Source organism: Pipistrellus hanaki (assembly GCF_964339955.1).
Source record: "Pipistrellus hanaki genome assembly, chromosome: 13".
In the NCBI taxonomy this organism is placed as follows: Eukaryota; Metazoa; Chordata; class Mammalia; order Chiroptera; family Vespertilionidae; genus Pipistrellus; species Pipistrellus hanaki.
This window is the reverse complement of record NC_140515.1, coordinates 38,698,163-38,712,946: the sequence shown is the minus strand read 5'-3', so window position 1 is coordinate 38,712,946 and position 14,784 is coordinate 38,698,163. Positions and strand designations below refer to the sequence as shown.

The 14,784-nt window shown below is 42.1% G+C and overlaps 2 protein-coding genes across 3 annotated transcripts in view; one reads left to right on the top strand and one right to left on the bottom strand.

Annotated features, from left to right (window-relative positions):
* Positions 1 to 5,060, bottom strand: part of OXNAD1 (oxidoreductase NAD binding domain containing 1) — a 33,368-nt gene extending 28,308 nt beyond the window's left edge. Inside the window, exon 1 of one of the 2 annotated variants that reach the window (XM_084903314.1) lies at positions 4,763 to 5,060. The gene's annotated coding sequence lies outside the window, so the exon portion shown is untranslated. Of the gene's footprint in view, positions 1 to 4,719 lie in introns of both variants that reach the window. The other variant, XM_084903313.1, reaches the window with a different exon arrangement.
* A 34-nt stretch (positions 5,061 to 5,094) lies between these two features.
* DPH3 (diphthamide biosynthesis 3) lies at positions 5,095 to 11,555 on the top strand. Its single transcript, XM_084903318.1, has 3 exons — positions 5,095 to 5,506; positions 6,359 to 6,433; positions 9,058 to 11,555. The coding sequence occupies exons 1-3, from the start codon at positions 5,201 to 5,203 to the stop codon at positions 9,121 to 9,123; spliced, it is 447 nt and encodes a 148-aa protein (XP_084759444.1). The 5' UTR covers positions 5,095 to 5,200; the 3' UTR covers positions 9,124 to 11,555.
* Positions 11,556 to 14,784: the final 3,229 nt, after the last annotated feature.

Below are 14,784 nucleotides of genomic sequence, written 5' to 3'. Positions count from 1 at the left end.
AAATTCTAAAATCTTGTTTTATAATAACCATGACCAAGAGTGCCACCTACTGGTAAATACAGAGTATTTTTCAAAGGGAGTTCTAAAGCAGAAAGGTATTTTAAAAAAAAACACATCTATTTTTTGAAATATGTCTAATAGTTTCATATATGCAATTTAATTAACCATATAATATTAATATAGATTACTTTTAAAACCATACAAAAAAGAATATTCCATAAATGTTGTATCCTCATAGACCTTACCTCATACACACAAAAAATCTTAATTAACTCTATTTCTGAAACAGAGAAAATTATCATAATGCTAAATAAAACATATCCATATTAGCAATAAAAATTACTGCAAGGAGCAGATTAAAGATTTAAAATGACCTGTACTGGTTTCTGTTCAATAAGAATATTCAATTTATTAAACAATTACTGGGGTGTCAGGTACATTAGGCCACAGAAACACAATAAAGAACCAAACACAAGGTCCTCACCATCTTGAAGCTTTTATTACAGTGTGTGTGACAGATAATAGTAAACAGATAATTAATGAGACAATTACTGATTACAATGAATAAGATAAAAGAAATTAGTACTTCAGTTGGTCAGAGTGTCATCCAGATATACCAAGATTGCATTAATAAGTGAGCCAATGAATGCATTAAGTGGAACAACAAATCAATGTTGTCCTCTCTCTCTCCCTTTCTCTCTCTCTAGTCAATAATAATAAAATAAAATAAAAAAGAGCAGTGGGGTGGGTGGGGGAATATCAGAAAAGCCTCTCTCAAGGGACATAAGCTGAAACCTGAATGATGAGGAAGAGGCAGCCAAGCAGATGTTAAGAGCAGAGCATCTGGGCAGAGGCCCAGTCAGTCACACTAGTGTTAAGGAACCACAGCCAGCGTTACTGAGGAGCAATGAGCTAGGTGAGCATGATGTAAGATGAAGTCAAGCAGACAGACGTGCCAGATCACATCAGGCTATAGTATGGGTAAGGACTTTATTCTAAGGGCAATGGGAAGCAACTGAATAGTTTGAATAAACAAGGCGAGGGACATGATCAAATTTACATTCAAGACTGCTCAGGCTGCTATGTGAAGAACTGATCATAGAGGGGCAAGAGCCGAAACCGGTTTGGCTCAGTGGATAGAGCGTAGGTCTGCGGACTGAAAGGTCCTGGGTTCGATTCCGGTCAAGGGCATGTACCTTGGTTGCGGGCACATCCCCAGTAAGGGGTGTGCAAGAGGCAGCTGATTGATGATTCTCTCTCATCGATGTTTCTAACTCTCTATCCCTCTCTCTTTCTCTCTATAAAATATCAATAAAATATATTTAAAAAATAAAAAATAAAAAAATAGAGGGGCAAGAGTTGAAGCAGGAAGTCAAGTTAGAAGGCTCTATTCTAGGATTAAGTTACAAAGATAACAGAAGTAGATAACATGGAATATATTTTAGAATTAAAGCCCTAAGATTTGTTGATAGTTTGGATGAAGTAAGAGAGCAGTGAGAGAAAGAGAAAAGCCAAGAACACCTTAAAGATCATTAATGCACTGAAATAAAGTAAACTCATAGAAATACCATGGTATCCATTGATTTAGAACCCTAGGTGCCCTTGAAGAAGCAAAGGGGTTCTTGGCATTTGGTAAGTGAACCTGGTGGCATACAAGTTATTTCAAGAGTACTTGACTTGGAATCCATGGAACTGGGCTCAGATCTAACTCCTTCCTGCTTTTTGATCTGGGGCCAGTCACCTCTTACCATTTTTAAATGGGAATGCCAACACCACTTCATTGGTTTGCTGAGAGAAATAAAGTTCTAAAAGAAGAACCTGGCAAGCAAGAGTATTACAAAAAACCAAGCCAAATTCATTACCCTCCTCTCCTCCCTGCCAAACAATCTCGCAAGGCAGTGGTTTGAGACTGCTAATAAACAATTCCCTTTAGCCTGATAATACAACAGGCACTCATAAAATACAGTTTCTATTACATAATTGTGACTTATTTCTAAGTTTGATCTTATGTTAAGAATTTTGATCACTGCTATTTTCCAGGTCAGTAAGGTTAACATTTTATAATTTAAAAAAAATTTTTTTAACTATAAATGATCCAATAGCAACTAGTAAGTCTTCTTTTGTCATGCTTTCGGGGTCCAAAAATGTCTCATAACAGAATGTTTTCGTTACTTTTTAAGAATAAAGTTTAATAGTCATTGTAATTTTTATTTTAAAATTCTGTGGGGATTTTAAAAAGAAAACACCTGCATCATGTGTTTGGCTAAGGTTTTATTTTCTTTAGCACAGTATGAACTCAAAACTGGGAACCACCTCTGGCCAATAAACAGCAGGATAAAAACAGTATGGAAGGCCAAGGAGACCCCGAAATCTAGGTTTCAAGGGAACCAGCACTGCTCTAGTGAAAAAATCTCAGCCAACCTGAAGAACTTCAGGGCCATTTATTTAAGCTCTGCTTCACCACCATCATATCACAGATGAAACTGAAGTTATGAAAAGCCTAGGTTCTAAGTCAGACAGATCTGAGTTCTCACCATAGCCACTGCCACTTACAGCTATGACTCGTTAGGCAAGTCTCCTTAGCCCTTATACCTCGTTCCCAATGTTGAAGATGGGACTAATATCTATAACTCATTGGACTGGTATATAACAGCACTAGAGGCCCAGTGCAGAAATTCATGCACCAGTGGAGTCCATTGGCCTGGCCTGGGGGATTGAGCCAAAATTGGCTCTCTGACATCCCCCAAGGGGTCCTGGATTGTGAAAGGGTGCAGGCCAGGCTGAGGGACCCCACCAGTGTACATGATCGGGTCCGGGGAGGGACATGGGATGTTGGCCAGCTGGGGACAGACCATTGAGAGGGCTCCAGGGCATGTCCCGCCTGTCTCACTCAGTCCCAATCAGCCAGACCCCAGCAGCAAGCTAACCTACCAGTCGCAGCATCTTCCCCCTGGTGGTCAGTGAGTGTCATAAAGACTGGTTGACCAGTCTACTGATTGCCCCCAGTGGTCAGTGCACGTGATAGCGAGCGGTTGAGCAACCTTAGCATATCATTAGCATTTTATGCTTTGATTCATTGAACGGCCAACCTGACGACCGGACACTTAGCATATTAGGCTTTTATTACATAGGATAATGCATCAAACCATTTGGTACAGTGCCTGGCACACAGTGCCAATTATTATTAAGTATTTCATTAGTTTTGCTTTTCATTTTAGGTAATACATACTTGAAGAAAAGTTGGAAAATTACAAAAGAAATTATTTTTTAAATTACCCAAAACCCCTGTAACTTTTAGGACTAATAGCCTCAGATCTGAAGATTCCCCAGATAGTGTTTGATAGATACAAATTGCTCTCTAAAAGGTCTACTAATTTATACTTCCATGAAACAGGTACGACTGCACCCATTTGTGTACTTTCAAAAATGGCTCATCTCTAATTTTTAGGTACTTATTCTCAGAAGCACTGAAGAACGAAGGATGGTTCCCAACCTCAAAATGTTCACTGAGACTTCAGAATAAGACACTGGAGATTCTCCCCTGGCCTCCGGGCCCCAAGTGGCTACCTGGGAAGTATGTGGTCTACAGAGGTACGGGGAGCAGCCCTGGGCCCCGAGCTTGGCTGGAATTTCTCCTGTGCTCAGACAGAGCAGAATCTCAGTTAACCCATGAAAGGTTTAAAGATGTTTCCTAACTTCTGGGTAGATCTTCAGCTACCCAAAGTGGACTATTTGTGAGGCATTTGAAATAATCTACTACAACCTTTAAGGTAACTTCTGAATTTTCTCCCTAAATATTTCTCTGCCTTTAGATTTTCAAGCCTTAAAAGGGCTAACCCAGTTGAAACTTCAATTGTGTACACAAAATTGGAAGCTTCATGTAAACATGTGAGTTCGTACACATATATATGCATAGGAATGTGTACATATGTATGATATGAAAATTAAGTATGGTACATGTGACATGTGATTGCTGAACCACGCAAAACTCAGATCTGAAGGGCATCTTGTAAATCATCTCTAATCCAACCTTTTTTTAGTCAGAAGAAATGAAGTTCAAAGAATGTAAGTATCCAGTTCCCAGTGTTACAACAGTCAAATTCTGGACCCAGATCAGCTTCTCCATAGAGCCTTTTTCTCAGCGCTACAGTCCTTCTCTACCAAGACTTGATTTAATACCTGGCAATGAAAAACTCTACCCCATAAAACCAGTTGTACCTAAACAGGCACTAGCACCGTTTTCCAAGGCAAAGCACCTTTTATTTGCATTTCGCTTCAAATATAAAGAAACCTCAGATAGTATTAACGGTCTGCTAATGCCATCCATTCCTTGTACAAAGAACTGTGGTTCACATAAGTTATGTGTTCCCAGGCTTTGGGGACAGATAGGTGCTTATTTTCCTAAGTGTATAACTTTGGTCAAAATACCCAACTCTCTGTATCCCAGTATGAAGATTAATAATATGGAATAACATCTAAACTCCCAAGGTCGATCAGAGAATTATACTAAGCGCAATATGGGGCACAAAGCGAATTCCCTGTAATAAACCTGTAATAAAAGGTTTATTACTGTTATTATAAATCATTTTAGTAAATAATGTCATATGTTTGGCAAACATAGAACTAGAACGCCATCTGCCTCCCAGGTCTTGGTCCTTTCAGCAACACAAATTCCGGGCATTTGACGCTAATCTGGGTGATGAAGAGACGGAGCTATACCTGAACAGCCAAGAGCAGCCACGAACTACAAGCTAGGCGTCACCTGGAGCGCAAGGTCACCCGGAGAATCGAAATTCCAAGGGAGCCCTTCCTTGGTCGCCGCGGAAAGGCGGAGATCGAGAAGGCGAGGCTGCGGTCCTTCCTCCAGGGGCGCCGAGGGCCCAGACTGTGCCACCCCGGCCTGCTGCGGCCTTCAGCGGGGGCTGGTTAACGCCTCAGACCCAGGGACATGAGGCCGGCAACCACAACCCGGCAGCAAGGTGCCTCCGCGCCACCGACAAGGCCGGTACCTATCATCCAGAAAGGAGCCCAGCTCCGCCGGGGCCAGGAAGCTTCCGGTGTCCCCGACGTGACGTAGCAGCAGCGCGCGCGATCCTTGCATTCTATTGGTCGCTTCCGTCCAGTGGGCGGAGCGGTACTCGACACCTCTGAGCAGCGCGCAAGCTGTCCCACGGTCTCCTTGGGCAGTTCAGCCATCTCCATGGTGACCAGCGCCGGGTCACCCATTTGGCTTCCGAGCCCGCTGTTGCGTCATTGTGAGGCGCCGGAAGCGATCGTTCCTGCGCCGGGGCGTGGTGGCACCACCCGGCTGGGGCCGGCGTCCTCGAAGTTAGGCCGACCCGGGTCGGTTTCGACCGGTGGGGGGGTCCCCGGGGGTCCCCTATCAGGCCCCAGAACGATGGCGGTGTTTCACGACGAGGTGGAAATCGAGGACTTCCAATACGACGAGGACCTGGAGACGTATTTCTACCCCTGTCCTTGCGGCGATAACTTCTGCATCACTAAGGTAACCTCAGGTCCCGCGGCCGCTCGCTAGCGCAGGCGCGTTTTGCTCTACGGCAATTCTTCCGCCTCCCTGTAGCCCACGCGACTCCAGTTATCCCTTTATCCTATGTGTGAATTCCCCCAAATTGGATAGTCTCAGTTATCAGTGGGCCTTTCGTTCTGGCCTTTATTCAGGCCTAGTGGGGGAGGGAAGGGGCTGGATGGCGGGGAATATCCGACTTTTCGCTCCCCCCAACTCTTCCCTCCCCCTTACCCCCCCCTTAGCATCCTTCGGGTTCACCTTCCTGGGACACCTCTTTGAAGGAAGGGGTGCGTTTTGTCTTCCCAAAGATTTTGAGGCGACTGAACCTTTACCAGCCTTCTGGAGTATTTCCCCCCGGGTGACGCTTCCAGGGAAAATTGGGGTTGGCATTTCTCTGGGAAGGCCTCTGACCCTCTATACCAGTGTTTTTCAGCCTTTTTTGGGCAAAGGCACACTTGTTTCATGAAAAAAATCACCAGGCACACCACCATTAGAAAATGTTAAAAAATTTAACTCTGTGCCTATATTGACTATATATAAAGTAATTCTCTTGAATAGGAATCAAATAAACACAAAAAGTATTTTATAATTACTTTATTATGAAATATTAAGTAAACAAAATAGTGAACAATTATAAAATTCTTGTCTTGTCTGCACCTACGGCACACCAGGCAACATCTCGCCGCGGAACAGCGGTTGAAAAACGCTGCTCTATACCTTGTGGGGGAGGCGAGTCGCCAAGGAGCTCGCCCCTGGGGGTGGGAGGATTTGGGAGGAGGAGTTTGCAAAGGGAAGGCAAGGCCATTCATAACATGTTTGATTTTGTTGTAGGAAGACTTGGAGAACGGGGAAGACGTGGCCACGTGTCCTAGCTGCTCCCTCATTATAAAAGTGATTTATGACAAAGTAAGGGGTCCAGTTTTAAAAGGGGGTGGGAGAAGGGTTGTAATGCAAGAACCTTGAGCAGTCTGTTTATAATCTGTAGATGCAGGAGAATGTTTTCTAACAAGTGTGTTAGGTAAATGCTGTGTTTTTTCCAAACCAATTTTAAAAAGCATTAGTAAACAGCCGTATCGTAAATTAAAATCTTAAAAAGCTCAAATTAGCTGATTTTAGCTATAGACAGGACAGTAAAGAAAACTGCTTTTATCTAATGAAAATTATTAAATAAAAGGAGTAATTATAAAAGCTATTTAGTTGACCATCTTTATTCTTCTTTTATTTGATAATGTGGATGAAAGGGGCCACATGCTGACCTGTCAAGCTCAGGGAAGGCCTGCGTGGCAGTCTTGCAAACTCAGAGACCTAAAGGAACCACAAAGGATGGTCTGAAATTAAACTTTAATGGTGGGTAGTTATATCCTAGGCTGGTATCTTCACTGACAAGGCCAACCTTTACCTTAACTGAGCCTATCTGTCTTTTTACATCTATAATAACATACCCTTTGAAATGTCTGGGTAACTTGTAACTTCCCTTTTTCTGGAGCCCCTGGGGCACAACCTAAAGTGCAGGGCACTGGGGCAAATACCACAGATTCCTTCATTATGTTAATTGTTCCTGCCCCCACTCAAGTATGTGTCTGTCATTTTACTTTTTATCCACTCCCAGGTGTTTCCCCACTTTGCTTTCTCCCACCTCTCTAGTCACACCCATGGATTTCATGTAACCCACCTATGTCCTTTCCTTGATTGCAGTGTATAAATACAGATGTAACACTCGTCTCGGGAGCATTATCTCAATTCATAGAGGTTCTGCTTCCCAGCATATGTCGACAGTTTGGCTCAAATGAACTCACAAAAATTCTTTACAGGTTTCAATGGGGTTTTTTTTTGTTTTGTTTTGTTTTTTGTTAACAATAAGTAATTAAAATTGTTCAGAGCACCTATATTTATTTTGAAGGGAACAGTTGTATAGTATTTCTTACCTGGCTTAGATAAAACTCTACATTATATTTGAGATATAATCATAGTTTCAGTGTTACAATTTCATTTTAGTCTTTAGTTGTCCTGTTGTTTTTCCTCCAAGAACATTGAAAATAGAAAACTAAATATTATTACTGCTTATCCCAACTTTTGTTCAGTACTTTGAACAAAGTCTTAAGTAGAAGCTTAACATTCTTTTTTCTTTTTAAGATATAATTGACAGGGAACAGCTTGACATTTTTAAGGATGACCTATCACGTGATTATAGGGAAGGTGGGAATAAGAGAAAAGCAGGCTATAATTTAGACTATAATTTGAAGTTTACTGATTATTCTTATATTAAAATGTGTTCTGGAACAAAAGAGAACAGGGTAAGTAAGATCAGGAGTGCTGGTATGAGATCGCAGCAGGCCTTACTGAGCAGAGATTGAACGGGGTAAGGGGGTGAGCTCGGTACACAGTAGGGGTAAGAGTGGTTGGCAAAGGGAACTTTCAGTGAAGAAGCCCCAAGGCAGAAACATGCTTGGTTTTATCAAGGAACAGCAAGGAGGCCAGTGTGACCGGAGCAGAGTAAATGCGGGTGGGGATTGTCCTAGATGAATTAGTAAAGTGGGGCCGGTCACAGAGGTGTTTGTGGGCCATTCTAATGACTTTGGCTTTTCCTGTGAGTGATATAGGGGACCAGTGGAGGATTTTAGTGCCATGAACCAACTCAAGTTTTAAAAGAGGGGTTTCAGCTGCTAAGTTCAGAGTAGACTACATAGGAGCAAGGATAAGAGACAAGAAAACCAGGTTGGAGGCTGTTAGACTAATGAAAGGAGGGGATGGTTTGCTGGGAAGAGGAGGGAGAAAGAAACATCAATGGGAAAGGGACACAACAACTGGTTGCCTCCTGCACATGCCCCAGTCTGGGAGCAGGGAGGGAACCCACACACTGCGGTGCTCAGGCCAATGCTCTAACCATCGAGCACACTGGCCAGGACAAGGGCAGATTCTTTACTGACTGGATATAGGATGTGAGAGAAGTCAAGGATGATATCAACATTTGTGGCCTTCATAACAGATTTAGGGGCAGGAGTTGAACATACTGTGTTTGAGAGGTCTGTTTTTATCCAAGTAGAGCTGGCCAGGAGGCAATTGGATATGTAAGTATGGAGTTCAAAGAATGATCAATTGGCACTATAAATTTGAGAGTAATCAGCATATAGCCTTTTAGTTGGAAGAAGTAATAATTTTGAAGAAGACAGGCATTTGAATAGCCAAATACTGAAGTGGAGAACTTTTACTGTAAGTAGTAATTAATACAGAATCTTAAAAGGTGTGGCAATATCTTTATAAATGTGATTTCTGAGAGGTGGGTGCTCTGTTAGTGAAGATAAGCATATTTGTTTATAAGATAAGGTATTTTATCTTAGATATGAAATCCTTACTAAAAAGGGATTCATTTTTAAGCTTATAAATCTGATGCTAACACTGATTATTTGAGCAAGGATGAAGTGATATAGCTATGGAAAAACTCAGCTGATTGATTCTGTAACGATGAAAGTTTACTATTGATGCATTTGTGACACACTTAGTGGTTAAGGTAATTTTCTGTTCGTTCTCAGGAGCAGTTTATGTGTGGAGAAACAGTCCCAGCCCCTTCTACCAACAAAGAATTAGTTAAATGCTAAAGAAAGGCTTTGGGAATCCAAATCCCGAACATTCAGGGATGAACCACGCTGGAAAAGTCGAGGCACAGTTCCTGGCTTCCCCATGGGGACAACTGCTTTATAGTTTGCTGCTGTGGATACTTTTCATCGGCTCCGAGTTCATCTCCAATTAAAGAAGCAAGTCCATGACATGACATTCCTGGATTTCATGCTTAGAACTTTGAATTGGAAAAAGTGTTCTTTATTTTCACATGAATGTAAAGGAAGATAATTCCAGTCAGTGCTTTCATTCCCTCATTGTTATTTTTTCTTATACCTAATTTATTATTTGATAGCATCGTCTACCTCAAAGTCATTTGGATTCCTTCATTTAAAAATATTTTATTTAATTGGTTATTAGGATTATTAAAATTAGGCCTTTTGAAATTGGCATCAGGTTTGGTATTCTAACTGAAGAAAATAAGTTGCGTTGTCAGTACTGCTCTGACGTTCCCACTCCAAGCCAGACTTCTGGGTCCGGCCATTACCAGAACGTTCTTGTTTTGTTAGGCACGTCTTTTCCATTGTACCTCTGTGCTCTGAGTTTTAGAGATAACATAATAAGCTCACAGTTTTTTCCAGAGCTAAAAGTTAGAAAAGTCAAAAAGGATATGGAGTTTCCTGTCAACATTCTGCATGTTCCTTGAAAATCGGGATAAGACAAAAAGGAGAACAGCCCAGGAAGTGACATTGGCAACAGAATGATGGGAGAAAAAGCAAGGCAGCTCAGTAAATTAAATGCTTGAATGTTGTCGCCAGATCAGAGCAAATAATATTTCTGTATCTGGGTTCTTGTTTGTTTGTTGCTTGTAGACATGGTTGATGCAAGTGCATTCGAGATAGGGGTTAATGTCAGGTCTCCATGGCTCAAGGCAAATATTTAGCATTCCCGCAATATCGAGTCACTACTCCTAAAGGTAAAGCTTTTACAAATCTTATATTTTCTGAGGAAGAACTTGAAAATGAGATGCCTATTCTCAGTAAGTATGCCCCTGAGAGCACATTTAATAAGCCTCTACAAGTTTTCACCAAATCAAACATTCACTCTTACAGAGAAATATTGCCCTGGAGAAAAAGAAATATGCAAAGATAGGCTATCAGTCTTCCTTCGATGTAGTGCTGAGAGTGGCAAGAAATTAGATCACTTACATGCAAATTCAAAAATTCTCTTTATATGCACAATTTTGCTGTGTGTATCAATTTAAAAAAAACAACAACAACAAAAACAACCAACACTGATGTCTGGCAGAGTGTGGGGAATGGCTCCCACAAGTAAAGAGAAATTCCTGCCAGAATGTAAACATTGTATTACTGGTTGATAAACATGCTACATACACCCTTTGGGATTTAAAACAAGTGAGTGGCCTTTTTTTTTTTTTCTTTGCCAGCCAGCAGCATGGCCATGTGTAGCCATTAGCTGAGACATAAAATAAATTACCAAAATTGTTTGCCTAAAGTACTTGGTACATTACATGAAGCATTATGTGGCTTATTCTTGATGTGATGAGAATCTCATGGCTGTTCGGGGCACTGGCACCCCAGAAGTCATCCCCACTTGCTTTGGAATCCGTGATGGCTCCGATGAACAGAGCAGGTGCTGACTTGATTAGAAATGAGCTGCAAACAGAAACAAACTGCCCACATGCAAATGGTGATGGCTTTGTAGATACCAATGATGTTAGCTCCCTCGGTTAATGATGAATTTCAAACAAGAACAGGGACCCTTTATACAGGTCTATGAGCACAGAAGAGCAGAGGGAAAGTGGCCCGAGTCCAAGAAAGCATAAACAGCCATCCGTGATCAGTGTTAAGCTGCAATCGGGAATGATTTTGTTTCCAAAGCAACTGAGTCACTCAGTTTGTTAACTATACTAGAACACATCAGGATTTAATTTAAATGTCTATAAAGCAGAGAGTAAAACCAGGGTCTTTCAGACATGACTAGAGTTGTGTGTGATTTATGTGCCTTATTTAATTCAGCAGACCTTTCTGAAGCACCTCTGAGAAATGTGTAATTCAGCCTCTGTCTTACTAGCTTTGTAATCTTTGGGCCAGGCCAGTGGATTCTTTATCTGCATTCTTAGGAGAATCAGGAGAGACTGAATCAGGTGAGTTTTAAACGGTCACTTCAGCCTTTGTAACTTGCAGGAGCTGAAATGGTCATTGAAACCTTTATAAACTCAAAACTGTCTAAAACATGAATTTTAAGAAAGAGGCTTCATTCTTCAGTAACTTGATGTTAGCATATTTCTGAATTTGAAAATTATACAGTCAACTGTTTAAATGATTATGCATATCCTTTACACATTTAAAATCATTTTCTTAGCCCTCAACACTTTTATAACTGTATATATTAATTTATTACCAGAATAATTGTATTGGCATGCTCAATAAAGTCAGATAATTCAAATCTATTTGTTTTCATGTGAGTATTCTTCCAGTAAATAAATAGCATTTTGTAGTTGATGTAATGTTATATGAGGTGGGACTTTTTAACCTGCTTTAGGGCATTGTAAGGTTTCTGCTATGAACAGAGGAATTTTTAAATAGGAAAGAAATTGCCACTGTTTCTACAGTCTGGCCACATGGGTTTGGGCTCTGGAATTTTACTGTTATTTGAAGAAAATATACATAGTTTTGAGCCAAGGCAAAGGTGACATTTTTAGATGAGTAATTCAATTTATTGCTAGGGGGAAGGAGGTGTGGGGAGAAGTTTATTTAAGTCTGATGATCAATTCTTGAAATGGTTTGAAAGCCTAGCCCTGGTCCATTTGAATCTCAGTTTCTCCACTGTGATCTTCGACAAGTGACTTAGTCTTTTTGTATTTCTATGTTCTGGTCTGTGAAATACAGACCATATTGGTCCCTCTTTCCTAGAGTTGCTCTGTGGATTCATTGATTTGGCAAGTGTTTGCAGAGTGCTGTTGTCTGCTAGGCACGAGATGAAGACAAGCAGGGTTTCTGTCATCATGGAGCTGACTCCAACTAGAAGAGAGGAAATACCAGGTAAGGTTATAAACTGGTTAGGGCCTGGAAGAAAACAATCCAGGTGATGCGATGGTCACTGCAGCCTTTGTCTACACAGAAGGTGTCTCAGGTTGGCCCTTTTTCTGAGACCTGAAGGATGAGAATGACAGCTTTGTGAAAATAACTGAGAGAATGACTTAAAAACAGCATACTTGTCATATGTGCAGAAAAAGATCATTATAATTTCAAAAGGAACTCAATATTGCTTTGATAATTGACAGCATTTTTAGAATAAGTATGAGAAGTGTGAAGTATTGAACAGCTGCCACACTTTACTGAGTATCTTGGGGGTGAGCTTAATCCCTCTAGATCAGCGGTAGCCAACCTTTTGGGCCTCACGGACCACCAGTGGTCCAAGGACCACCCGTTGGCAACCACCTGCTCTAGATGATTCTGATGCAGCTGTGGTTTGAGGACCACTGGTCTAGAACTGGTTTTCGAACTTGGCAGCACATTGGAATCACCTGGAGTGCTTTAAAACGATTGCTACTCCAGAGAGGGTCTGATTTAATTGGCCTGGGTGCTGCGTGGGCTTCGGGATTTTAAAAGAATCTCCCTGGTGATTCCAATGTGCAGTCAAAGCTGAGAACCACTAGGCGAGAAAAGCAGAAAATTCATAATCACAAAGTAAAAAGACTCCATTTTCTTAAAGTGGTCACACCTGCTTTGCATGGGGAGCAGTGTGTGGGTTCAGTTGGTGGCACACTGTTCAGCCATGCAGTCAGCCTTTAAGTGACCAGAGGACTGGGCTAATGAACACAATGGGGGAGCCCCAATATGGGCAGCCTCTGGGCTACGCCCCCTATTTAACAGGCAATCACACTCTTAACAACACAGACTGGCTGTTAATTACACACCTTTCAAAAGTGACAGCTTTTGCAGGTGTGAGTAATTAGGGTTTCTTTAACTCCGTTTGAGGATGCCTGCCATTCCCTACTTCCTATAAAACAAATTGCTCATGATTACATCTTAGACTGGGAAACCATTTTCCAAATTCTTCCTTGTTCAGGGTTTAAAACAAAGGACATATGAAAAAGAAATCAGAGTTAAAAAATACTATCCCAGCTCACAGAATGCATACAATGGGGGATTGGGGTAAGGCGGCAGCAGAATCCTTTCTTTACGGACTAGCAGAAGAGCCCTAGAACTCAGGGGGCAAAAGCCACACAATTGTTGTAGAATTCAGGATTAATATTGGACTAATTCTAGAAAGCATGTTAGCATGTTTTCTTTAAAAAAAAAAATTTTTTTATTGATTTCAGAGAGAGAGAGAGAGAAACAGCAATGATGAAAGAGAATCATTAATTGGCTTGTCCGGAATACCCCACACGAGATGAAGCTCACAACCCAGGCATGTGCCCTGACCGGAAATTGAACTGTGTCGACCTGGTTCGTGGGTTTACGCTCAACCACTGAGCCATACCAGCTGGGTGCATGTTAGCATTTTTCGAAAGAAAATTGGTCGCCCCTAAAATTAGGGAAGAAAAGTCACTAACCAGTCTTCCCCAAGCGCTGGTGCTGGCAGGGAAAGCTGAGTTAGGCACATCCAGCTGCTGGAGGGGAAGCCAGGGAGCGGCTAGGAAGAAGTCTGGGGAGGTCATTGCTTCTATGTTGCTATTACCTCTGAGCTCACAGCCAAGCACTTGGTGATGAAGGGGGGTTGCTGTTGGTCAGTAGAGCTGGCAGACAGAAAGGAGAGCTGACTTGTAGCAGGAAAGAGGACAAGGTAACCTCCGACACCAGCTGTCTTTCCACCTCTAACCTCAGCGATCTTCAGAGTCTCAGTTGCTGCTTCCCTTCTGCCTTCCAAACTTTGCACAAATCTCCCTTTTGGAGCCAACTGCAACCCAGAACCATGCAGGAAGAGAATGATGGGAAACACTGTTCCAGCTTAGCCAAGTTGATGCAGCACAAAACTCCCAGAGTTATTGATATTGGAAAAACCTCCAAACCCACCTGAGGGTTTTGGTTAGAAGCCCCAGCAAACTTTATCTTTGTACCACCTGGCAAACCTTGTTATAACACCTGCTTCCTGAGCAAGGACAAATGCTGGGAAACTGGCCCGGCCACCAGTGCAGAGAGCAGAGGCACAGGTGGGCCCACTGGGCTGCAGCCAAACAAGGCAGCTACGTTGGTCCTCGATGGCAAATGAAGGGCATTGAATGGACCGTGAGCTTCTTCTTCTCAGGACTGGATTCTGACAAATGGCTGAGTCCACTGTTGTCTTAACCTTTAAACAATGAAAGATTTGTCTTTAAGGATTAAACTTTGCATTATTTTGGGAGCCAGTGGTGGCCTTAAAGCAAAGCTGTTATCCTTACATCTGATCTTGAGCCAGAAGTAGCTATTGGGCAGCCGAACTGATAGTTGGGAAAGAGGCTGGGTGGCTCTAAATTGCAGTCTGAGCCTGGGTCTGGTCTCACATATCTTTCCCTCTTCCTCAGACCAGCGGACTAGCCAGAACAGAGGTGCGAGAACCAATTCTCACTGTGCATGCACACGTCAAGTCTCTGCTTGCATCATGTCTGCCAACGTTCCATTGTCCAAAACAAGTCACGTGGCCCAAAGTCAAGGGTGCATGGACGTGGAGAGAGAAAAGGGGTAAATGTTTCTGAA

What these genes read in the sequence shown, in the direction of transcription:
- DPH3 (XM_084903318.1), top strand. Translation starts at nt 5,201, where the DNA reads ATGGTGACCAGCGCCGGGTCACCCATTTGGCTTCCGAGCCCGCTGTTG. An exon ending in ATAACTTCTGCATCACTAAG is followed by an intron (nt 5,507 to 6,358) that starts GTAACCTCAGGT and finishes ATTTTGTTGTAG; the next exon opens with GAAGACTTGGAGAACGGGGA. An exon ending in TAAAAGTGATTTATGACAAA is followed by an intron (nt 6,434 to 9,057) that starts GTAAGGGGTCCA and finishes GTTCGTTCTCAG; the next exon opens with GAGCAGTTTATGTGTGGAGA.